At 46.1% G+C, this 26994-nt stretch overlaps 1 protein-coding gene across 7 annotated transcripts in view; it reads right to left on the bottom strand.

The window, feature by feature from the left end:
- Window positions 1-23782: 23782 nt before the first annotated feature.
- The window catches only part of robo1 (roundabout, axon guidance receptor, homolog 1 (Drosophila)), a 570003-nt gene continuing 566791 nt past the window's right edge, over window positions 23783-26994 (bottom strand). For all 7 annotated transcript variants that reach the window (XM_052015221.1, XM_052015224.1, XM_052015223.1 and 4 more), the window contains one exon: window positions 23783-25173. In XM_052015221.1, the coding sequence (XP_051871181.1) occupies window positions 25159-25173 (15 nt within the window). In that variant the 3' untranslated portion in view covers window positions 23783-25158. The remainder of the gene's footprint in view (window positions 25174-26994) is intronic.

Genomic DNA, 26994 nt, shown 5'->3' with positions numbered 1-26994 from the left:
ATTTGAGGCTTACAACTTACATAGAACATAGAACACTACAGCACAGTACAGGCCCTTCGGCCCACAATGTTGTGACAACATTTTATCCTGCTCTAAGGTCTATCTAACCCTTCCCTCCCACACAGTCCTCCATTTTTCTATCATTCATGTGTCTATCTAAGAGTCTCTCAAATGTCCCTAATGTACCTGCCCCCACAACCTCTGCCGGCTGTGCGTTCCACGCACCCACCACTCTGTGTAAAAAACTTACCACTGACATTCCCCCTTATACCTTCCTCCAATCATCTTAAAATTATGTCCCCTCGTGTTAGCCATTGTCACCCTGGGAAAAAGTCTCTGACTGTCCACTCGATCTGTGCCTCTTATCATCTTGTACACCTCTATCAAGTCACATCTCATCCTCCTTCTCTCCAAAGAGAAAAGCCCTAGCTCACTCAACCTATCCTCATAAGACATGCTCTCCAATCCAGGCAACATCTTGGTAAATCTCCTCTGCACCCTCTCTAAAGCTTCCACATCCTTTCTATAATGAGGTGACTAGAACTGAACACAATACTCCAAGTGTGGTCTGACCAGAGTTCTATAGAGCTGCAACATCACCTCGTGGCTCTTGAACTGAATGCCCCGACTAATGAAGGCCAACACACCATATGCCTTCTTAACAACCCTATTGACCTGTGTGGCAACCTTGAGGGATCTATGGATGTGGACCCAAAGATCCCCCTGTTCCTCCACACTACTGAGTCCTGCCATTAACTTGATAATGACTCCCAAGCAAGTTAAAGAAGCTCTCTGTTGTGTTAAACTGGAAATAATAAGGTTTTAAACCCACACTGGGATTAAGAAGGACAACTGAACTGGCTAGATGTGGGTGGCATGGTGACTCAGGTCATGGAGCAGCTGCCTCACCCCGCTGGTGACCCTGGTTCAATCCTGAGCTCTGCTGTGGATAATGCACAAATATTGTGTGCAGTTCTTGTCACCACACTACAGGAAGGATGTGGCTGTGCTGGAGAGAGTTCAGAGCAGCTTCACCAGGAGGTTTCTTGGATTGGAGGCCTTAAGTTATGGGGACAGATTGGATAGGCAGGGCTTGTTTTCGGTTTAGAGGGCTTTGGGCCAGATGCGGGCAGATGGGATTAGCTCACTGGGCAACACAGTCGGCATGGACCAGTTAGGCTGAAGGGCCTGCTTCCATGCTGTATGGCTTTGTTCAACCTCCATCCATAACTCAGTCCCTGCAGTCCCGGCAACATCCTCATAAATCTCCTCTGCAGTCTTTCCGGCTTAATGGCATCTCTCCTATAGCAATCTATTGTCTAACTGCTCCCATTCACTCATTGACCAGGTAACCTTGTTTACAGCTTATTGGTATTGGTATTGGTATATTATTGTCACTTGTACCGAGGTACAGTGAAAAACTTGTCTTGCATATCGTTCGTACAGGTCAATTCATTACACAGTGCAGTTACATTGAATTACTACAGAGTACATTGATGTAGTACAGGTAAAAACAATAACAGTACAGAGTAAAGTGTCACAGCTACAGAGAAAGTGCAGTGCAATAAGGTGTAGGGTCACAACAAGGTAGATCATGAGGTCATAGTTCATCTCGTCGTATAAGGGAACCGTTCAATAGTCTTATCACAGTGGGGTAGAAGCTGTCCTTAAGTCTGGTGATATGTGTCCTCAGGCTCCTGTATCTTCTACCTGATGGAAGAGGAGAGAAGAGAGAATGACCCAGGTGGGTGGGGTCTTCGATTATGCTGGCTGCTTCGCCAAGACAGCTTCACCAAGACCCCATGGTTACCCAGTTTTACCCTATCAGAGACATCACCCTCCCCCACACCCCCCCCCCCCCCCCCGCAGCTTCTTTTGTCTCCTTCCCAGGCCTGACGAAGGGTCTTTGACCTAAAATGTTGACCCTGCTTCTCTTCCTACAGATGCTGCCTGACCTGCTGAGTATTTTCAGCATTTTCTGGTTTTATTAGGAACTTGCTGAGTGCAATTTAGCTGTTTCTCCACATTAGGTTAGTGACTGCACTCAACTTGTTGAAATGGACTCTGAAATACCTGGAAACTTATCTGATTGTTGCTTCAGCAATACTTGTTTTCTGTCTCATTTGAATACTGTTCCTTGGCAAATCCCCTGGGCTAATGAGTCTAGTGGGATTGTAACGAATAATAGATCAATTGTACAGCCCAGACAAACTGGTTTGAGCTTCTTCAAACAGTGACAGGAGTTCTGACTAAAGGTATGGCAGTAAGTGACACTGAAGAAACAAACTTTCAACGTGATGAACCTGTTCTAAACATTAAATGTTCAACAGCTCAGGGTGGCTTTGTCAAGACATGAAGTATTTTTCACGCCTAGTTAGACCTTGAGTTGCTCCCTTGGACCGCTGCAGTCTATGTGGTTAGGGCACTCCCATGGCGGTGTTAGGTAATGTGTTCCAGGAATTAGACCCAGCAACAACGAAGGGTGTGGTGTACCTTATGCAGAGACACATTGCACCATCTGCATCCATTGGGTGGATTCTGTTGGATAGCAGAGTCATGTGAAGTGCCAGCACTTGTAAGAACATAACGATTGGAACATTCAGACGTGCAGCAGGAGTCTGAAGTCTCAACGCATGAGAAGGTTAAGATCACAGCCTTGCGAATAAACAGCTGTTGCCTAGAAATTATCGTCACCCTCTTTTGGTGAGACAAACGTGTGCTGCATTCAGTGCTGACAATTACTCGGGTATCCCAAACAAACTTGTGAAGTTGGTCAGAAATGCAGTATTTTGTACACAAGATCCACTTGGTGAAGCTGGGCCATGCATTTCCTTCAGAAACAGCATGAAGCAAATCCCAAGGACGTAAGAATTAGAAGCAGGACATGAAGCCTGCTTAGCCATTTGATAAGATCATAGTTAATTTATTTTACCTTGGTGCCACTTTCCTGCATTTCCCTTGTACTGGTCGTACCCACGTAACGACAGGGTTCAGTTTTTACAGATACCCATGAGGTGATTTTGTCTGCAAGTCAGAAAATACAGAAATGTCACTGGATATGGTTGACCACACCTCGACAGTACTGTAATGAATGGCATCAAAAGCACATAAGGCTGATAAGAAAGAGCAATGACTCAAAGTGGAGAGAGAGAGGAAACTAGTTCTGCCATTCGTAGGAATGAACATATTCTAATATTATGGGAGCTCGTTGGTGTGTAAGGGTGTCTGTAAGTCAGGCATTCGTAACCCAGGGACGGCCTGTATCTCTTGATTGTCTTGACGTGCAGATATGTATCAATCTCAGTGTTGTCTGTATTCACCCAGTGAGTCTCCACAGCCCCTTGGGTACAGAATTCCAAAGTCTTATCCTCTGGGCGAAGACATTTCTTTTCATCTCTGTCCTGTATGGCCGACCCTTTATCTTCCATCACTCCGTCACCCCATCACCCCGTCACCCCAGCACTCCGTCACCCCGTCACCCCAGCACTCCGTCACCCCAGCACTCCGTCACCCCGTCACCCCAGCACTCCATCCTTCCATCTCTCTGTCACTCCATCACTCCATCACTCCGTCACTCCGTCACCCCATCACTCCATCACTCCATCACCCAGTCACCATCACTCTGTCACCATCACTCTGTCACCTTCACTCCGTCACTCCATCGCTCCGTCGCTCCATCACTCCATCGCTCTGTCACTCCATCACTCTGTCACCCCATCACTCCATCGCTCCATCACTCCGTCACTCCGTCGCTCCATCACTCCGTCACTCCATCACTCCGTCACCATCACTCCGTCACTCCATCGCTCCATCACTCCGTCACCATCACTCCGTCGCTCCATCACTCCGTCGCTCCGTCACTCCATCACCCCATCACTCCATCACCCCGTCGCCCCGTCGCTCCATCACTCCGTCGCTCTAATTTCCCCAGCAGTGTAATTTCACCTGGAGATGATCGCTGGTCCAATCTACCCTGAGTAAAATCACCACGGGCATCTAAAAGAAATGGGTCCAGTTCCCAGGTTTATCATTCCTGATCCACACATTGATGCATTTTTGAAGACATTGTAAGTTGGTGACACGGGTGGGATCTGAGAGACTTTCTCTTTGGGAATACCAACAGCACCCTTTTACGCAGAGAGCAGTGTAACAATGAATGGGAGGTTGCACTGATGGGAGAGGATGGGAGAGATCTCCAACAGGTCCAGGCGAATTGGACAGTTGGGTGGGCAACAAAAAGAGACATAGAACATAGAACAGAACATAGAACATAGGACAGTACAGGAACAGGCCCTTTGGCCCACAATGTTGTGATGACCATGATGCCAAATCAAACTAAGTCCATCTGCCTGCATAGGATCCGTATCCCCCCATTCCCAGCTTGTTCATGTGTCTGTATAAATGTCTCTTAAATGCCACTATCAAGTCTGCTTCCACCACCCCGGCAGCCCGTTCCAAGCACCTATCATTTTCTGTGTAACAAACTTACCTCACACATCACCTTCAAACTTGTCCCTTCTCACCTTAAAGCTAAGTCCCCTACCATTTGACATTTATGCCCTGGGAAAAAAGACTGTCTACCCTATCTATGCCTTTCATAATCTTACAAAACCTCCATCAGATCTCCCCTCAGCCTCTGATGCTCCAGAGAAAAGAGCCCAAGTTTGTCCGACCTCTCCTTATAGCTAATACTCTCTGATCCAGGCAGCATCCTTGTGAACCTCTTCTGCATCCTCTCCAAAGCCTCCACATCCTTCCAGTAATGCAGTGACCAGAACTCGCATAATACTCCAAATGATGTCTAACCAAAGTTTTATACAGCTGCAACATAACTTAGAATCACAAAGTAATACAGTAAGGAAACAGTCCCTTCAGACCAACTCATCCATGTCAACCATATGCCCACCAAGCTAGTCCCATTTTCCCATGTTTGGCTCATATCCCCTTAAACCCCTCCCGTTCATGTACTTATCCAAATGTATTGGTATTGGAATTGGTTTATTATTGTCACTTGTACCGAGGTACAGTGAAAACCTTGTCTTGCATACCGTTGGTACAGAACAATTCATTACACATTGAGGTAGTACAGGGCAAGAGCAATAACAGAATACAGAGTAAAGTGTCATAGCTACAGGGAAGTGCATTGCAGGTAGACAATAAGGTGCAAGGTCACAACAAGGTAGATTGTGAGGTTAAGAGTCCATCTCATCACATAAGGGAACTGTTCAATAGTCTTATCACCGTGGGATAGAAGCTGTCCTTGAGCCTGGTGGTACGTGCCCTCAGGCTCCTGTATCTTCTGCCTGATGGGAGAGGACAGAGAATGACCTGGGTGGGTGGGGTCTTTGATCGTGCTGGCTGCTTCACCACTGGCTGTTAAACTCCTCCTTCACCGCCCTGCCTACCTGTGACGCTGCTTTCAGCAATCTGTATGCTCGTCCTCCTTGGTCCCTCTGTTCCACAGCACTCCCCAGGGCCCAACCACTGACCTGCCCTGATTTAACCTGCCAAAGTGCAACACTTGCACTTATCCAAATTGAAACTCATTTGCCATTCCTTGACCCACTTACCCAGCTGATCAAGATCCCCCTGCAATTTTGATAACCTTCCTCATTGCCTATGATATCATCCTGACTCTTAAACTCAATGCCCCGACCGATGACTGCAAGTATGCCACACACCTTCTTCACCACCCTGTCTACTTGTGTTGCCACTTTCATGGAGCAATAGACTTGCATCCCAAGATCCCTGATTGTCTGAACCTACGTGCCTGTGATGCTGTTACAAGCAGGTTTTTAATTGTACCTGTACCTCACCGTACCTGTGCACATGGCAATAAACTCAACCTGATTTGACTCGGTACCTCCCTCCGTAGAATTAAAATACTACTGAGAAATGAAGAATTTCCCAACATCCAGAAACGTGCACACAGCCAATTTTGAACCTCACAATGCTCCTTATTCCTGAGTTGTGTGAATTAATTCCTAGCACATCAAATCATTTTTGCAGCAGTAACAACTATTAAATAAGCTGTGTCACTGGATAGAGAGGCGCCTTTCAGAGCTTACACTTACACAAAGGACAACACCTCTATTTAACAGACCACTGGGCTTCTCAATTATAGCTAATCTTTCACCATAAACAGTTTCTTTAATTGCCTCTTTTAATGTCTGAGACAATGACTGTTCTTTGGATACACTGTGGTCACACCCCTGTAGGCACAGCTGAATCTGCACAAAGACTTATTGTTGACAAAACAAACATAATTACTTTGCACTGTCTGAGAAAGGAGGAATTGTATTTCTAGTGCACCATTGGGATGTTCCAGGACTTTTCACAGCCAATGAATTACCTTCTTGAAAGCTGTTCACTGCTGTAATGTAGGAAATGTGGCTCCAATATCCACACAGCAAGATCCCAGAAGCAGTAATGTGTTCAATGCTGGTGCAATCTGATTTAGTCATAGAGTCATAAAGTTATACAGCACGGAAACAGGCCCTTCGGCCCAACCTGTTCATGCTGACCAAGGTGCCCACCTGAGCTAGTCCCACTTGCCTGCATTTGGCCCATATCCCTCTAAACCTTTCCTGTCCATGTGCCTGTCTAAATGTCTGTTAAATGCTGTAATTGTACCCGCCTCGACCACTTCCTCTGGCAGCTCGTTCCATATACCCACTGCCCTCTGTATGAAGAAGTTGCCCCTCAGGTCCCTTTTAAATTTCTCCCTTCTCACCTTAACCCTATTCCCTCTAGATTTAGACTCCCCTACCCTGGGAAAAAGACTGGGACCTTTCACCTTACCTATTTAAATTTTTTTTTATTTACAGTGTGGTAACAGGCCCTTCCAGCCCAACGAGTCCACGCCACACATTTTAAACCCCAAATTAACCTACCCTTACGTCTTTAGAATGTGGGAGGAAACCGGAGCACCCGGGGGAAACCCACGCAGACACGGGAGAAAGTACAAACTCCTTACAGACAGTGACAGGAATCAAACCCCAATCGCTGGCGCTGTAATAGCGTCGCGCTAACTGCTACGCCACCATGCCGCCCCTCATGATTTTATAAACCTCTACATCGTCACCCCTCAGCCTCCTTCGCTCCAGGGAAAACAATCCCAGCCTGTCCAGTCTCTCCTTATAACTAGAGGAACAAAGGACTGCAGATGCTGGAATCCAGATGAAAAACACTATGATGCTGGAGGAACTCGGCAGGCCAGGCAGCATCCGTGGAGAAAAGCAGGCGGTCAACGTTTCGGGTCAGGACCCTTCTTCAGGACTGAAGATAGGAAAAGAGGGAAGCCCGATATATAGGGGGGGAGAAACAGAGCAGTGATAGGTGGACAAAAGAGGGGAGGCGGGGTGGGCACAGGGTGGTGATAGGTGGATGCAGGTAAGAGCTAGTGATAGGCAGGTGAGGGGGAGGAGGGGAGAGCAGGTCCACTGGGGGATGGGTCAAAGGGAAGGAGGCAGGCAGCATTGGGGGAGGGAAGAGAGGAAATTGAGGGCTGCTGATGATAGAATCTGATAGCATGGAACCAAATCGGGGAGGTGGGGAGGGCAGATTGGGAGGGGACCCAGCGGAGGGGTGTGTGGGTGATGGAGGAGGGGAAAGAAACAAGGTGATAGGGGCTCGAGTGGGTGTAGGAGGAGCTGGGTAGATGAGGGAGAAAAGAGACAAAGGGGGAGCAGTTTAAAGGACCAGCACCTCATGTACCCCCTGGGTCAACAACCCGACGGCTTGAACATTGAATTCCCCAACTTCCGGTAAACTGCTCCCCCTCTGTCCCTTTTCTCGAATACCACAGGGTGGACGTTTAAGGTGAGAGGAACATTCAATGTTCAGACTATTGGGCTACCTAAGATAGGTGCTGTTCTTCTAGTTTGTGTTTAGTCTCACTGTGGCAGCGAGAAGGCCGAGGACAGACAGGTCAGTGTCGGAAAGGGGAGGGCATTTGAAGTGATAGGTTGGTGAGTGGGTTTCCCAACTTCAGCACCTTCAGAGCCAGTGAAGTAACACTCACTCTTGTGGAGAACGATGTCGGCATTCCAGATCCCATCAACAGTGATGGCAGCGTAAAGTCATGGTGATATAAGAGTCCATTCCATCCTTGAGACCATACCAAAATAACAAGCAAATAATCAATTTTCATCTATTGTTGGTTAGGGGCAAATATTGGCCAGGAATCCATGCACAGACATTTTGCAGTTGCTTAAGAGTCAGGAAGGACTGAGCTTGATATTTCTGACAATCTTTGAGGTGGCAGAGTATCGACAACTAGCAGAGCCACTGCCTCCCAACTCCAGCGCCCCAGGTTCAATCCTGAGCTCGGGCGCTGTCTGTGTGGAGTTTGCACATTCTCCCTGTGACCGCGTGGGTTTCCTCTGTGCCTTCTGGTTTCGTCCCACGTAGAGTCATAGAGCACAGAAAAAGGCCCACAGAAAAGACAAGTGGGTCGGTGGGTTAATTGGCCGCTGTAATTTGCACCGAGTGTGTTGGTGAATGGTAGAATCTGGGAGGATGTGGGGAGAATAAAATGGGAATAGTGTGGGATTAGTGTAAATGGGTGGTTGATGTGGATTGAAGGGCCTGTTTCCATGTCACATGACTCCACCTCATTGGACAACAGGACCCTGAGGGCACGTACCACCAGGCTCAAGGACAGCTTCTATCCCACGATGATAAGACGATTGAACGGTTCCTTTATATGATGAGATGGACTCTTGACCTCACAATCTACCTTGTTTGACCTTATTGTCTACCTGCAATGCACTTTCCTGTAGCTGTGACACTTTACTCTGTATCCTGTTATTGTTTTTACCCTGTACTACCTCAAGGCACTCTGTACTACCTCAATGAACTGTGTAATGAATTGACCTGTACGATCGGTATGCAAGACATGTTTTTCACTGTACCTCGGTACAAGTGACAATAATAAACCAATTCCAATACCAATACCAATACAGCACCCCCTCAATGCTGCACTGGGAACAGTTGCACAGGTTACACATACAAGTTTCCAGAGACAGGCTTGAACCCAAAGCATGAGTCGGGAGTGCCAACCATTGATCCATGCCTTACACTGGTCCCGTGAAGGAAATAGTGGGATCGCTTTGTCCTTCAGCAGTGACAGGCCCCAGACAATAAGAAACTCCAGGCTACACCTCTGCCAGTGGAACAGACACGATGGGCCAAATGGGCTACTTCTGCTCCTTTGTCTTGTCTTGTGATCTTGTGGCTTCAGTGCTAATAAAAATTGGGCACAGATCTGAAACAGGCTGATCTATTGCCAGATCAACTCCAATGTCTTTCTGAATGAAAGGCACTTCATTCACTACACTGCCAATGCACAATCATTGAGTGAATACCTCTCATTTTGCCTCATAAATCTGGACCTGATTTGATGTTGGCCACCCTTGTGAAATAAGCAAAGCTTTGTGACGCTTAAATGGGTTTGCGATCTGTCTCACGTCTTCATAATAAATCCCTTCGGCCTGACAGCTCTCTCTCTCTCTGTTGACAGCTCCTCTCCATTGCAGTTCAATCAACAGCAACATGAACTGTACCGTATTGCCCTTGCAGTGGAATGTGCTTCAGGGAGCAGTAAGAATAATTCATTGTTAATACTGGTGGGTCATTAGGGAGGTGGGACCCAAAATTGCACTGGGAACAGGCCAGTGAGTCTCATTACTGGAGGCAAGATTAGGAAGTTGTGTGACACACATTATTGTTCCGTTTTATTGTTAATTGACTTTCTTATATAAATTAAACACAGATGTCAAACAAGGCAAGAAACCTCAAACAGGCAGATTGTTTTATGAGGAAAAGTTGGACAGTCTAGGACTGCATCTGCGTGGGTTTGGAAGACTAAACTTGATTGAAACATATGAGATCCTGAGGCATCTTGACAGGGTGGACGTAGAGATGATGTTTCCTCTTATGGGACAATTTGGAACCAGGGCTAAAAACAAGCTGCTGGAGGAACTCAGCGGGTCAGGCAGCATCTGTGGAGGAAGAGAGATGCTAGATGTTTCAGGTCGAGACCCTGCATCAGGACTGAGAGCGTAAAGGGGAGACAGCCGGGATAAAGAGGTGAGGGAGAGGGGTGAGGCAGGAGCTGGCAGGTGATAGGTGGATCCAGGTGCGGAGTCAAATATTTATGACAAAAATGAGGGGAATTTTTTTCTTGTCAGGGAGTCATGAATCTTCAGAACACCCTTAAAGTCATAGAATCATAGAGCATGGAAACAGGCCCTTCAGCCCAATTCGTCCATGCCGACCAAGATGTCCATCCAAGTAAGTCCGATTTGCCAGTGTTTGGCCCATAACCTTATAAAACCTTTCCTATTTCCTAATCAGTTGTTATTGTACCTGCCTCAACCACTTCGTCTGGCAACTCAATCCACATACGTACCCCCCTCTGTGTACGAATTGGAATTGCAATTGGTTTATCATTGTCACATGTACCGAGGTACAGTGAAAAACTTGTCTTGCATACCGATCGCACAGGTCAATTCATTCCATAGTGCATTGAGGTAGTACAAAGTAAGACAATAACAGAATGAAGAATAAAACGTTACAGTTACAAAGAAAGTGCAGTGCAGGTAGACAATAAGGTGCAAGGTCATAACGAGGTAGATTGTGAGGTCAAGATTCCACCTTATTGTACTAGGGGACCATTCAATAGCCTTATAACAGCGGAATAAAATGGTCCTTGAGCTTGGTGGTACGTGCTTTCAGGCTTTTGTACCTTCTGCCCGATGGGAGGGGAGAGAAGAGAGGATGTCCGAGGTGGGGTCTTTGACAATGCTGGCTGCTTTACCGAGGCAGTGAGAAGTGTAGACAGAGTCCATGGAGGGGAGGCTGGTTTCCCTGATGTGCTGAGCTGTGTCCACAACTCTCTGCAGTTTCTTGCAGTCACAGGCAGAGCGTTGTCATACCGAGCCGTAATGTATCCAGATAGGATGTTTTCTACGGTGCATCAATAAAAATTTGTGAGGGTCGATGGGGACATGCCAAATTTCTTTAGCCTCCTGAGGAAGTAGAGGCACTGGTGAGCTTTCTTGTCCGTGGCGTCTATGTGGTTGGACCAGGACAGGCTATTGGTGATGTTCACTCCTAGGAACTGAAGCTCTCAACCCTCTTGACCTCAGCACCTTTGATATAGACAGGAGCATGTGCACCGCCCCCCTTCCTGAAGTCAATGACCAGCTCTTTTGTTTTACTGACATTGAGGGAAAGGTTGTTGTCATGACACCATGTCACTAAGCTCTCTATCTCCTTCCTGTACTCCGACTCATTGCTGTTTGAGATACGGCCCACAACGGTGGTATCATCTGCAAACTTGTAGATAGAGTTAGAGCAGAATCTGGCCATGCAGGCATGAGTGTATAGGGAGTACAGTAGGGGGCTGAGGATGCAGCCTTGTGGGGCACCAGTGTTGAGAATAATCGTGCCGGAGGTGTTGCTGCCTATCCTCACTGATTGCGGTCTGTTAGTCAGGAAGCTAAGGATCCATTTGCAAAGGGAGGTGTGTAATCCCTGGTCTTGGAGTTTGGTGATGAGTTTGCTTGGAAATATAGTATTGAAGGTGGAACTGTAGTCAATATACAATAGTCTAACAAAGGTGTTTTTACTGTCCAGATGCTCCAGAGATGAGTGTAGGGCCAGGGAGATGGCATCTACCATAGACCTGTTTCGGTAGTAGGTGAATTGCAGTGGGTCGAGGTTGTCTGGGAGGCTGGAGTTAATGTGTGCCATGACCAGCTTCTCGAAATGCTTCATGAGAGTGGATGTCAGAGCCACTGGGCGGTAGTCATTAAGGCATGTTACCTTGTTTTTCTTAGGTACCAGGATGATCGTGGTCTTCTTAAAGCAGGTGGGAACCTCTGATTAAATAGTAAAGAGTAAAAAAATTGCCCTTCCTATTAAATCTTTCCCCCTCTCACCTTAAACCTATGCCTTCTAGTTCTTGATTCGCCAACCCTGGGAAAAAGACTGTGTGCCTTCAACCTGTCTACGCTCCTCATAATTTTATACACCTCTGTAAGATTACCTCCCAGTCTCCAAGTAATAAAGTCCTAGCCTGTCCAACCTCTCCCGATAACTCAGCCCTTCAAGTCCTGGCAGCATCCTTGCAAATCTTTCCTGCACTCTTTCCAGTTTAATAACGTCTTTCCTGTAGCAGGGTTGAACCACAATGTGTCGTGGAAGCAGAGTCCTTGAATATGTTAAGGAAGAAATAGTTAGATTTATGGTGAGCCAGTGGGTGAAAGGTTATACTGTGGGTAGACCCAAGAGCAGAGATAAGGTCACAATCAGATCGAGCGCTCTTATTAAACAGAGGAGCAAACTTAAGATGCTCAGTGGTACTCTTGCTTCTTTTTCTAAAGTCCTTATGTTCATCCACTTCACAATCCCACAACTCCCATTTCCCTAATTAAATCCACACATGTAGTGCAGGGAGTGTTGTGGAATGGGGGACCTTGGAATACAAATATATAGTTCACTGAAAGTGGCATCACAGGTAGACAGGGTGGTGAAGTAGGCGTTTGATACACTGGCCTTCGTCAGTTATCACACTGAGTGTTAGAGCTGGGACGCTATGTTACAGTTGTACAAGACAGTTTACCATAAAGATGTTATTAAGCTGGAAAAAGTGAAAGGAGATTGACAAGGATGTTGCCAGGACTCGAGGGCTTGAGTTATAGAGAGGCGTTGGGCAGGCTGGAGCTTTATTCGTCGGAGTGTGGGAGAATGAGGGATGACCTTTTAGAGGTGTATAAAATCATGGGGGGCTTAGATGGGGTGAACACACACAGTCTTTTTCCCAGGGAAAGGGAATCAAAAATTAGAGGGCATAGGTTTAAGTTGAGGGAAAAGATTTAAAAGGGACCTGAGGGGCAAGTTTTTCATGCAGAAGGTGGTGTATATGGGCAAACAATCAGCACAGCCTCTGTGTTTTTCTCAGTGAAAATCCTTTTACAAATCTGTGTTGGATCTCCTTAATCAATGCAGACCTCTCCCAGTGCCTGTTCAGTGTTTCCCTCAATTACTTCTTCTGAAACCTTTGCGAGCACTGATGAGAAACTCTCTGGTCTCTCAGTAGGAACGTACATATATTCTTCCTTCAACAAGGATGTCCCATTTGTGACTTTCCAGTTCTCTGGCACCTCCCATGATTCCAGGGAAGATTATGGCAAGCCATTCCATTACCTCCAGGCCCACTTCACCACCACCACCTCAGCTAACCTGGGATGCAAACCTCCAGACCAGATGAAATTTTAACTCTGTTTCGCTGCCCACAGTCTCCCCTGCCTGACCTGCTAAATATCCCCTTATTTTCCATGCTTTTTTTCAGATTTCCAGCTTCTGTGGTCTTTTGTCATTTAATGCCTCTTTTCCAGACAGGGTAAGGAAGTTCTTGTGAACATATTTCAGAAATTACTTCCCCTCCTTTCCTTGGCTCTTACATTTTTCCCAGTACTTGGGCACTTAAAGCCCCTAACATCACTTCTCAATAGTTATTGCACATCTCTGTAATCACTCCATCTCTTTCCCCTCAGCACCCTCACCCTCTTCACCTGCCCATCTCCCACACTAAAGACATCTTTATTAGTCACATGTACATCGAAACACACAGTGAAATGCGTCTTTTGCGTAGAGTGTCCTGGGGGCACCCACTTAAGACAGAGATAAAGTGAATTGTTTTGCCTCAGTGAGTCTTTGGAACTCTCTTCCTCAAAGGCAGTGGAAACAAAGTTTGATTATTTTTAAGGCAGAGTTCAAGAGATTCTTTATAAAGATAAGATCTTTATTAGTCACATGTACATCGAAACACACAGTGAAATGCATCTTTTGTAGAGTGTTCTGAGGGCAGCCCGCAAGTGTCGCCACACTTCCGACGCCAACATAGCATGCCCACAACTTCCTAACCCGTACGTCTATGGGATGTGGGAGGAAACCGGAGCACCCGGAGGAAACCCACGCAGACGCGGGGAGAACGTACAGACTCCTGACAGACAGCGGCTGGAATTGAACCTGGGTCACTGGCGCTGTAATAGCGTTACGCTAACCGCTCCACTACCGTGCCTGCCCCCCACACTACCGTGCCTGCCAAGGGGAGAAAGGTTACTGGGGCAGCCAGGAGTGCAGGACTGAGGTTACAATCAGATCTACAATGATATTAAATGGCCGATCAGACTTGAGGGGCCAGTTGGCCTACTCCTGCTCCTAATTCCTGTTCCTGTATATTCCCTCATGAATCTTATCCCTTAGTTTCTTACTCTGTACCTAACCTGCACTGTGGTATTGTTCGATGGGACGGCACAGAGGGAGCTGATAACTTGATAATTTAAAAATTCTCATTCTTGTTTTTCATCTCCTCCCACGATTTAGACCCCTCTTATTCTTTGTAATCGCTGCCCCTCCAATTCTACCTCTTGGGCATTCTGTCTCGCTGCTATAAGACTATTGAATAGTTCCCTGGTATGTTAAGGTGGACTCTTAACCTCACAATCTACCTTGTTATGAACTTGCACCTTATTGTCTGCCTGCACTACACTTTCTCTGTAGCTGTTTTACTTTACTCTACATCAATACATGCAAATTTATCTTCTTAGGATGTTTTCCGTAGTGGGGGACTCCAGGACCAGAGGGCACAGCCTCAGAATAGAAGGATGTTCCTTTAGAACCGAGATGAGGAGGAATTTCTTCAGCCAGACGGTGGTGAATCTGTGGAATTCATTGCTGTGGAGGCTAAGTCATTGGGTGCACTTAAAACAGAGGTTGATATGTTCTTGATTAGTGAGGGCATCAAAGATTATGGGGAGAAGGCAGGAGAACGGGGTTGAGTGGGAAAAATAAATCAGCCATGCTCGAATGGCGGCGCAGACACGATGGGCCGAATGGCCTAATTCTGGTCATAGTCTTATGGTCACTTTCCTTCCCAATGTACCAAAGTTATCAGGTTGACCTCAGCACTCCAGTCCTCTAATAGTGATATATCCACAGCAAATCAGATATGCCACAACATGTCTTAACGTGCATCAGGTGTGGTTCACTAATGTACCTGTCTGTAACATACACTGCTCTTTTATACACCACACTTGATCTTGTGATTAATGTGTCCCTGTTGCACACTACAACCACATAAACTATAGTTCCCTTTTAATTACATCCTTAGCATTCTATTCACTTGTATTCTTTAGAGTTATAGTATTATACAGCAAAGAAGTGGCCTTTGACCATTTGCTCCATCTATCTAGATGCATCATGGCTTGGTACGGCTACTGCTCTGCCTGAGGCTTCAAGAAACGGAAACCAGCCTCTCCTCCATGGACTCTGTCTACACTTCTTGCTGCCTCAGTACAGCAGCCTATGTAATCAAAGACCCCACCCACCCCGGACATTTGAGCTTTGGGTTTCCGTCGTGATACCCCTGGTTTGATGACCAGTTGTGTGGGATATTGCCCGTCCTCTCTTCACCCCCCTCCCATCGGGCAGAAGATACAAAAGCCTGAAAGCACGTACCACCAGGCTCAAGGACAGCTTCTATCCCGCTGTTATAAGACTATTGAATAGCCCCTTTGTACATTAAGATGGACTCTTGACCTCACAATCTACCTCGTTATGGCCTTACAGTTTATTGTCTGCCTGCACTGCACTTTCTCTGTAACTGCAACACTTTATTCTGCATTCTGTTATTGTTTTCCCTTCTACTACCTTGATGTACTGATGTGATGAAATGATCTGTGTGGACGGCATGCAAAACAAAGTTTTTCACTGTACCTCGATACATGTGACAATAATAAACCAATTTACCAATTTAATTTATCAATTACCATCTACACTAATTCCAGTTACCCACATTTGAGCTGTATCCTTCTGGGCCTTGTTCACCTATGTGTCTGCCTAAATGTCTCTTAAACAAAGTAATTGTATCTGACTCCACCACTTTCTCTGGCAGCGCATTCCAGATATCAACCACTTTCTGTGTAAAAAAATATTCCCCTCAGAACCCCTTAAAACTCCTTCCTCTCACCTTAAGCCTTCACCCTCTTGTTTTTGATGCCCCTGCCTCTGACTGTCCATGCTTCTCATAATCTGTTATATTACAATCAGGTCACCCCTCAGTCTCATTCACTCCAGGGTAAACAAGGCCAGTCTATTCAATCTCTCTTCATAACTACAGTCCAACAATCCTGGTGAATCTCCTCTGCACTCTCTCCAGTGCAATCACGTCCTTCCCTTAGTGTGGTGACCAGAACTGCACACAGTAATCCAAGTGTGGTCTAACCAGTGTTTTGTAAAATTCCACCATGAGGTCCCAACTCTTATATTCTATGCCCAAACCTATGAGGGTCAGAAACAAGCATGTCATATACCTTCTTCACCACTCTACCTACCTGTGTTGCCACTGTTAAGGAACTATGGACTTGTATACCAAGGTCCCTCTGTTCATCTCCTCTGTTCTAACACCCTTTTCTACAGTTGGAGAGGTCATAGTTTTGAACATTCATTCACTGGTGCACCGTGGCTGCGGTGTCCACCAACAACAATGCACAGTTGTTACTCACTCAGGCTACTCCAACAGCAAATCCCAAACTTGTGACCTCCTCCTCTCAGAAAGCTGAGGGCAGCAGGCTCATGGGAACACCACCATCGACAAGTCATGCACTATCCTGACTTGGAAATGTATTGCCATTCCTTCATCATCACTGGATTTTAATCCCGTAATTTTGTCTGCAAGCAAATCAACCCGGAAAAGTGTGAAGTGATACACTTTGGAAGATTGAATCTGAAGGCAGAATACAGAGTTAATGGCAGGACTCTTAGCAGTGTGGAGGAACAGAGGGATCTTAGGGTCCACGTCCATAGATCCCTCAAGGTTGCCACGCAGGTCGATAGGGCTGTTAAGAAGGCGTATGGTGTGTTGGCCTTCATTATTCGGGGTATTGCGCTCAAGAGCCGCGCGTGGGCAGGCACGGTAGTGTAGTGGTTAGCGTAACTCTATTACAGCGCCAGCAACCCGGGTTTGATTCTGGCTGCTGTCTGTAAGGAGATTGTACGTTCTCCCTGTGACTGCATGGGTTTCCTCTGGGTGCTCCGGTTTCCTCTCACATTCCAAAGACGTACGGGTTAGGAAGTTGTGGGCATGCTATGTTGGTACCGGAAGCACGGTGACACTTGCGGGCTGCCCCCAGAACACTCCAGGCAAAAGATGCATTTCACTGTGTGTTTTGATGTACATGTCACTAATAAAGATATCTTATCTAATGTTGCAGCTCTATAGAACTCTGGTTAGACCACACTTGGAGTATTGTGTTCAGTTCTGGTCCCCTCATTATAGGAAGGATGTGGAAGCTTTAGAGAGGGTGCAGAGGAGATTTACCAGGATGCTGCCTGGATTAGAGAGCATGTCTTATGAGGATAGGTTGAGTGAGCTAGTGTTTTTCTCTTTGAAGCAAAGGAGGATGAGATGTGACTTAATAGAGGTGTACAAGACAAGAGGCATAGATCAAGTGGACAGTCAAAGAATTTTTCCCAGGGCGACAATGGCTAACACGAGGGGACATAATTTTAAGGTGATTGGAGGAAGGTATAAGGGGGATGTCAGAGGTAAGTTTTATACACAGAGAGTGGTGGGTGCATGGAACGCACTGCTGGCAGGGGTTGTGGGGGCAGATACATTAGGGACATTTAAGAGACTCTTAGATAGACACATGGATGATGGAAAAATGGAGGGCTATGTGGGAGGGAAGGGTAAGATGGATCTTAGAGCAAGATAAAATGTCGGCACAATATCATGGGCCGAAGGGCTGTACTGTGCTGTAATGTTCTAATGTTCTACGTTCAAAGGTTCATGAACGTTTAAGTGGGATTCTGACTTAGAAGTGTTCCATCGTAATGCCGTGTAAGGTAGCTTCACACCATTGGCTTCTCAGCCAGGCACATTCACCAAATGTCTGAACCTGTGGTTTCCCTGTACTGAGTGGGATTATTATTGCAACGACACATCATCACCACCTTCTCAAGAGCTGGGGTAGTATGTGCTGGTCTTCCCAGTTTCCAAAGAAAAAAATGAATAAAAATAATGAAAATAATTGGTAGAAAGAGGGTAGATGAGAAAATATTGTTTTACCCAGAATATTATACGGCTCTGGACAGTGGAGACAAAAACCCTTCCAACATTTAATCAGTTCTGGGATGGGTATTTAACGAGCTGAGACCCACAGGTCCCAGTGCTGAAAGACTATGTACAAGAATGGTCTCCTCAGTTAAGGAAGGATGTTAAGGCACTAGAGCAGTTCCAAGAAGGTTGACTGATGAACAACTGTAATGGGCATTGACCCAGAATAATAACAGGAATCTGGGACTGCTGCTTAGTACAAAGACTGGGGAAGCCAGGGTTGTTCTCCATGGATACATGAAGGTTGGAAGGAGGTCTGACCGAAGTGGACTTGCACCTCGATGAGTAGCTTGATCGGTAGCTTGCAACAAAGAATCTGCTGGAGGAACTCAACAGGTTAGGCGACATCTGTGGAGGGGGAAAGGAATGATCGACGTTTCCGGTCGAAACCCTGCACCAGTCCCCCAGATTCCAGCATCTCTTGTGTCTTGTCTCTTGCATCCCTGTCTCTTGTGTCTCCAGGTTGGGAGGTTAATTGGCCACTGTAAGTTGCCCCTGGTGTGTAGGTGAGGGGTAGAATCTTGGGGGGGTGGGGGAAGTTGATGGGAATGTGGAGAGAATATAAAATAGGATTAATGTAGGATTAGTGTAAGTGGGTGGTTGATGGCCGGCACGGACTCGGTGGGCAGAAGGGCCTGTTTCCTTGCTGTATCTCTCTGTGACCCTGTGCCTGTTGTGCTCAAGTCTCTGGCTTCCACCTTCATGGAGGGTCGAGGGTGAGTCCCAAGTGGGGAAAATTTCGCAACTGTACTGGCACTAAGGTGGCAAGGGCACAAAATCACTCTTAATGAAAGGAAGCTGACAAAAATCAAGGATTCCAAGCTGCCTTCCAGTACTCAAATCTTTAGCTCCCATCATGCCAGCCAGACTGACTGGAGTCCAACTGCTTAAAAGCACTTCAGCTTTGGCCAAAACAATTAAACGTACAGAATAGTTTGTGTTTTTCGATTTTCTGTCCTTCTCTCTTGGGCTCATTCTGGGTTACATTTCCAAGGCCACTAGCTTGGCTTACGGTCCTTCAGTGCAAGTCCTGGCAGGCTATCCAACTGCTGCAGGCCTCACAGATAAGATTAAACACTGGCGTCACCTCTGGTTCTTATAGGTCGTCCTAAGTCTGTAAGCAGCAGCAGAAAATCTGGCCGGTCTATCTTTTCTCTGGCCTCAGTGGCCAGTTGATGCTTTCTCCTTTGCCAAAAACTTCCCCCTTGCCAGGACCTGTAAACAGTGAGCAGCTTTATTGATTTCTTCATGCACGGTTTCGACCCAGAACGTCGACAATTCCTTTCCCCCTCATAGATGCTGCTCGACCCATTCAGTTCCTCCAGCAGATTGTTTGTTGCTCCAGATTCCGGCATCTGCAGTCTCCTGTGTCTCAGTTTATTGATTTAGACTCATAGAGTCATACAGCATGAAAACAGGCCTTTCGGCCCAACTCGTCCGTGCCGACTGTGTTGCCCAGCGAGCTAGTCCCATCTGCCTGCATTTGGTCCATAGCCCTCTAAACCTCTCCTATCCATGTACTTATCTAGATGGCTTTTAAACATTGCTAACGTGCCCGCCTCAACCACTATTTCTGGTAGCTCATTCCAAGTACGCACCACCTTCTGTGTGAAGCTGCCCCTGATGTCTCTTTAAAAATCTCTCAACTCTGATCTTAAACCTCTGCCCTCTTGTTTTTAGCACCCCGTCCTTGGGAAAAAGACTGTGTGCTTTCACCTTGTCTATGCCCCTCATGACCTTATGTACCTCTATCAGGTCACCCCTCAATCTCCTACATTCCAGGGAATAAAGCCCTAGTCTACGCAACCTCTTCGGGTAACTCAGGCCCGCAAGTCCAGGCAACATCCTGGTAAATCTTTTCTGCACTCTTTCTAGTTTAAGAACATCTTTCTTATTAAAAGAGTGACCAAAACTATACACCAATACCTCATGTAACTGCAACATAACTTCCCAGTTCTTATTGTCAATGCCCTGACTGATGGAAGGCCAGCGTGCCAAACGCCTTCTTCAGCACCCTGTCTACCTGTGACACCATTTTCAGCAAACTGCATTTGCACTCCTAGGTCCCTCTGTTCCATAACACTCCCCAGAGCCTTATTGTTCACTGTATAAGTCCTACCCTGGTTTGATCTCCCAAAATGTAAAACCTCACACTTATCTGGATTGAAAACCATTTGCCAATCCTCAGCCCACATACCCAGCTGATCAAGATCCCTCTGTAATGTCTCATAACCTTCTACACTGTCTACACCACCTATTTTAGTATCGTTCCCTTGTCACAGCACCATCTTACCAACCGACAAGAGGCGACATCCACTATCAGCAGTCAGTCCAAAGCAGCGTCACTCAAAGAGTTAATGTGTCACTGAAGTAACGAGACACAGAAAATGCTGGAAATACTCAAGTCAGACGGAGGGAGCCACAGAGTTAATGCACTGGGCTCAGCCTGTACCCTGCACTCACTTCTGACCGACGTCCTGCAGTCACGGTGATGTTTTCTGGCCTGGTCCATGAGGTCAAGGAGGCCACAAGTGGGATCTAGTCGAGACTAAGCTCCCACCCACAGGTCGCCCTGCTAGCCTCTGATGGCTCATGGTCGGAGGTCTTCTTCCCCCCGATGATTGGAGACACCAGAAAATCGGAGCAGGAGTTGACCACTCGGCCCCTCAACCTGCCCCGCCATTCACCATGGCTGATCTGCCCCAGACCTCAGCTCCTCTTCAGAAATGGTTCAAAAACATTTAGAAATATTAATAAAGAATTTTAAAAGAATAATAATTTCATACACAATCACATTTCTCTTCACTGTCTCATATAATTCATGTGTAATTTATGTTCTGTGTGTTGTCTGTACCTGTGATGCTGCTGCAAGTTTTACATTGTACCTGTACCTCACTGTACTTGTGCACATCAGTCATTAATGTAACTTAATTAGAATGCTGATATTTATTAAAGTAAGAAGAAAAAAAAATGAACATTCATTGCCATTTTTTATGTAATGGTCAGTGACCACATTCAGACACGGTAGTGTAGCGGTTAGCGTAACGCTATTACAGCGCTAGCGACCCGGGTTCAATTCCTGCCGCTATCTGTAAGGAGTTTGAACGTTCTCCCTGTGTCTGCGTGGGTTTCCTCCGGGTGCTCCAGTTTCCTCCCACATTCCAAAGACGTACGGGTTAGGACGTTGTGGGCGTGCTATGTTGGCGCCGGGAGCATGGCAACACTTGCGGGCTGCCCCCAGAACACTCTACGCAAAAGATGTAATTCACTGTGTGCTTCAATGTACATGTGACTAATAAAGATGTCTGTCAAATGATACACAGGTGTGGCTGGCTTGTAAGGATATTTATGAAGTGCAATCGGTCCATCTGCTCAGTAAGTTACAGAAGCAACCCTGGGCTCAGCAGAGATCAGGAGGGCCCCAGCACATTCCACACTTCTGTGTCACTGTGCAAGGTGCAGACGTTCAGAACACAACATGCCACTGCAGTTTGTTGGCATATTCTATCCTTCAACACGATCCAACCCAAAGTTTCAGGTCAATAATAAGTCTGAAGATGGACGAAGGTTGGGAAGGGAGGGGAGAATGTAGGGGAAAGCTGGGTGACAAGATAGAAAAAAGGGGTAATGGAACAAGAAACAGAAGGGGGGGGGGCTCACAGGAGGTGTAATCAGGAACAGCAGAATCCTCAGCTGAAAATAACATTTGGACAGATACATGGACAGAAAAGGTTTAGAAGGATATGGACCAAATGTAGGCAGATGGGATTATGTAGATAGGCATCTTGGCCTGCATGGACGTTGGGCCGAAGGGCCTCTTTCTGTGCTGTATAACTCTATGAATCCACAAGAAATTACTGAAACTATTGTTGAGTTTGGAAGGCAGAAGTATGTCCAATCAGAAGATGAGGTGTTGTTCCACAAGCTCACAAAAAGCTTCAGTGGAATAGTATAGGAGGCCGGAGTCAGAGAGATCAGCGGGGGAATGGGATGGAGAATTAAATGGATAGGTAACCGGACGTTCAGGATAACGCTTGTGGACTGGAGTCAGAGGTACAGCACGGAAAGAGGCCCTTCGGCCCACCAAGTCTGTCCCAACCACCAACCACCCATTTACACTAGTCCTACATTCTCATTTTTTTACGAACCCCCCCCCCGATAAGATTTCTTTATTAGTCACATGTACGTCGAAACACACAGTGAAATGCATCTTTTGCGTAGAGTGTGCTGGGGGCAGCCCGCAAGTGTCGCCACGCCTCCGGCGCCAACATAGCACGCCCACAACTTCCTAACCCGTACGTCTTTTGGAATGTGGGAGGAAACCGGAGCACCCGGAGGAAACCCACGCAGACACGGGGAGAACGCACAAACTCCTTACAGACAGTGGCCGGAATTGAAATCGGGTCGCTAAACACTAGGGGCGATTTACAGTGGTCAATTAATCCACCAACCTGCATGTCTTTGGGATGTGGAAGGAAACGCACTTGGTCACTGGGAACACCACACGGACAGCACCGGAGGTCAGGACTGAACCTGGGTCTCTGGTGCAATGAGGCAGTTGCTCTATTAGCTGTGCCATTTTGGCACCAACCACACATATCCATTGCATCTGCAGAGCAGGTCAGCATGGTTTCGTATCTTCTGGCAAGTGACTCACCTACTGTTTCCCAAAACCCTCTTCAGCTTCAGCAAGGCACAAGTCAGCGGTCTATTGGAATGTGCTCTACTTGCCTGGATGAGACTAGTTGGAATACTAGTTGGAAATATCAACATAATCCATTATCTACACCATGTACCACCAGTTTACCAGTGGCTACAGTGTGTACCATCTGTAAAATGCTCTGTATTTTCAGGCCCAGGCTAATCTGACAGCACCTCCCAAACCTGCGACCTCTATCGCCAAGGACAAAGGCAGCAAGCACATGGGAACACCACCACCTGCAGGTTCCCCTCCAAGTCGCACATCATCCTGGCTTGGAAACGATTCTTCACCAACACTGGGTCAAAATTCTGGAGCTCCCTCCCCAAAACCACCATTGGAACACCTTCACCAGAAGATCTGCCATGGTTCAAGGTGGCAGCTCATCACCGCCCCCTTGAGGCAGGCAGAAACGGGCAACAAGTGTTGGTCCAACCAGCAACACCCATGTCACATGTATGGATAAGAAGAAAGAAGAACAATAAACAGAATGGGTAAGTGCACTTGATGTAATTGAATGGTAAAACAGATACAAAGGGCTGAATGGTCTCCTGTCAATATTATGTTGCCTCCCTGGAAGACAAGAAACTTGTTCAAATTAAAATGGAGACACAAGACATTGCAGATGCTGGAATCTGGAGCCACAAACAATCTGTTGGAGGAACTCAGCGGGTCGAGCAGCATCTGTGGGGGGGAAAGGAATTGTTGATGTTTCGGGTCCTGATGCAGGGTTTTGACCTGAAATGTCGGCAATTTCTTTCCTCCCACAAATGCTGCTCGACCCGCTGAGTTCCTCCAGCAGTTTGTTTGTTGCACAGATTAAAAGATTTATTCCAAAGAACAATCATGATGAATATTCCCTTTTCTTAAGAAAAAGTCTCAGACACAAAGAATCGTGTTTGTGATCTTGAGGACAATTTTTAATAAATAATGTGGCAGGGAAATTATATGTTGAGGGTTATTAGATCCTGAATATGTAAAATTATGACTACAGAAAGGAACTTTTACATAAAAAATACCAAGACAATGTGGGCAGGTTGTCTTAGCACAATACATTGTTGCCCTTGGTAACCACATGAGTGGTTGACAAGACATTCAACTTGAAATATCCATCCGGTGACACTGGGTAACGCAGGAGATTTGGGAGTTCTTTAGGGTGGTCATTCTGAACAGAGTTTTCCTTCAAAAAAAAGGGCATCCTGTTGATTGAAGTGAGTGAGCTTCTTCCAACTAGAACTCAGTTACTGAATCTCTCTCCTCACCACTTCCCACACCACCAGGGGCAGCAGTCAGTCCGGACGAACTTTTGCAAGTTGCATCAGCAAGCGTAACAAGGTATTGTACTTTTATTAAGTCGAGCTTGCAGCTGTGAAGTCTTTACAGGATCTATGCAGATTGGAAAGTCTTTGAATTCTTGTAAACTGCCGTAGGTTTCATCTCCATTCTTCACCTAGGCAAGAATTTTGTCTTACAAACTAAAGGACTGATTCTTTCATTTGCTTCTGTGCAAGTGTAAAGATTTCTCCCATTCCCTCCCTAGAGATCCCGACCAATCACCCCCAACCCCTCCCTCGCTCCCCCCCAATACAAAACCATCATCTCATTCTCAGATGGCTAAAAAAAACCTCAGACATTTCTCCATTTGCTTCCCCTCTGTCACACTTTAATACTCCACAACGATGTAGGAGATTAAAACCATTAAAAATGCTTTTTTCTTTCCAAATTATAAAGTTTAGTGATTGTGCTTTTGAAACCAAGAAATACAAAAAAATTAAAACAGTGCATTACAACGACAAAAAAACAATTATATATATTAAAAAAACAATTCAACTTTTTGCCGAGAAGGCCATTCTTTGGAGGATGGTGTTAGAACATGTCACTTATATACAACAGGAGGTTGGAGGACTAACAGGGTGTGACAGAGAACTCCAATATGTATTTACAATATGAATCACCCTATTTTAGCTTTCTATCTTTCAGGGAACTAATGTGTTTAAAGAAAAGTTGACAGGTATAAGTTACAATTGAAAGCTAAGTTCATCCCAACACCCCTCCCCTCAAAAAGATTCAAAAGTCAAATGAAAAAAAACCTAAACTGATGTGGTCAATCAACATGATGAAAACATTTATAATTTACACAATCCCCCTCATTGTACCAGACATTATATCTGGCATCAAATATCTTCCATGGGTAAGGAGTTTTACAAAAACTGGCATAGACCTCTCCAAAGTTTGATCGGAGTTAATCACTTGACATTAGCTTCCTTCTTCAGCTTTCCATTTCCTGGAGATGGAAGGATAACGAGTCAACAACTTAAAGCACCAACAGCAGTTTGTTTTGCATATTCATTTTCTCCCCCTGCCCTCATGTAGCTTCATTTCAAGTACAATAGCTCACTGACTGTGGAAATGAAGTAGAGATTAAGTTAGAGACACAAGAGATGCTGGAATCTGAAACAAAGCACAAAACACTGGAGGAACTCAGCGGGTCAGGAAGCATCTATGGACCCGAAACATCCCATATTGACCTGAAACATCGACTGTCCATTTCCCTCTATACCACTGGATTCCCTCCCTCACTACTCCCCTCCAGCCACCCCCCCCCCAACCTCCCTCCCTCTGTTCCATGCGCCACCTTCCTCTCCTATCAGATTCCGTCATCTTCAGCTCCTTTTGTCAATTCTACCTTTCACCTCCCAGCTTCTGGTGCGATTCCCAGTCTCCCCTCCCCCATCTGCCTATCAATACCCCCTCTCTCACCTGAATCCACCTGTCACTTGCCAGCTCTTGTTCCACCCCTCCCCTCCACCTTTTTATACCAGCTCTCTCCCTCCTCAGTCCTGAACGCCGACTGTCCATTTCCCTCCACAGATGCTGCCTGACCCGCTGAGTTCCTCCAGCGTTTTGTGTGTTGTTTATAGATTAAGTTATCCGTGCCTGAGAATGGGGTTGAGAGGGAAAAATAAATCAGCCATGATCAAATGGCAGAGCAAACTTGATAGGCTGAATGGCCTAATTCTCCTCCTATGTCTTATGAATGTGGGCCCTCCATACACGGGAACCAGCCAAAAGCATAAAACGACAATTCCAATCTGCACTCCAAGATGCACTTCATTCCAGCTTGGAAATAGATTCCAGCTTTTCCAGCTACTTCCAGCTTCCAGCCTTTCCTTCGTCACTGTGTCTAAATCCCGAACTCCTTCCCAACATCACCATGGGAGCACCTTCACCAGTAGGACAGCAGCAGGTCAAGAAGGCGAATCTGTAGTGATTCGGTTGTCATCCCTCTATAAACTTCTGGTGCATCTGCCACATTGGAGTATGGGGCTTCTGGTGCAATACTAGGTAAATGGAGTTGGTCAGTAAATGCTGAGCTCGCCAGCAACGCCCAGATCCCCAAAATAAATTAAAGATCTCTGAAAAAGCCATTTGTGGCAGTTGCTGGGATATCACACACTGGATCATTAACATCATTTACCAACCAGCACAACCTTAATCTCTACAGTTCAGCAACACGATGGCCACTTTGATCACTTTGCACTGAAATGGACCTCATCTTTTTTGTTCTTAAATTTGTTCTTTCTTGTAAAAATTGTCCATAATTTATGTTTTTCTTGTGAATGCTGCTTATCTGATGCTATGTGCCTGTGATGCTGCTGCAAATAAGTTTTCCATTGCACCTGTGCACACACGTACTTGTGCATGTGACAATAAACTCGACTTTGAGGAAGGGAATATACAACTATTCCTGCCATTCCTCCAACTGTCCACACCTTTTTACACAAGTTTTCAACCTCTATCTCCATCTTCTCTTGTTTGTCCCTTGTACATTTATCCAGCTTCCAATGCCATAGCCCACTGCTGGTAACCTCTATTATTCCCTATAAGAAGGAGTTTCACATTCTCGGGGGAACGAAGGGTGTATGAGCGACTATCCTCTGTTAACACCTCCAGCCTGTTGTCACCAGAAGTGGAGTCACCTTCTCTGCTGTGATTCCATCAAATCCTTAAAGACCTCCCATCAGCCTTCCCACTTCTAGAGTAATGAGCCCCAGCCTGTTTCAGCATGGTTGAGAGCTTCTAGGTATAAATATCACCAATAACA

The sequence above is a fragment of the Pristis pectinata genome, chromosome 4, assembly GCF_009764475.1.
Source record: "Pristis pectinata isolate sPriPec2 chromosome 4, sPriPec2.1.pri, whole genome shotgun sequence".
Classification (NCBI taxonomy): Eukaryota; Metazoa; Chordata; class Chondrichthyes; order Rhinopristiformes; family Pristidae; genus Pristis; species Pristis pectinata.
This window is presented reverse-complemented; position numbering and strand designations above follow the sequence as displayed.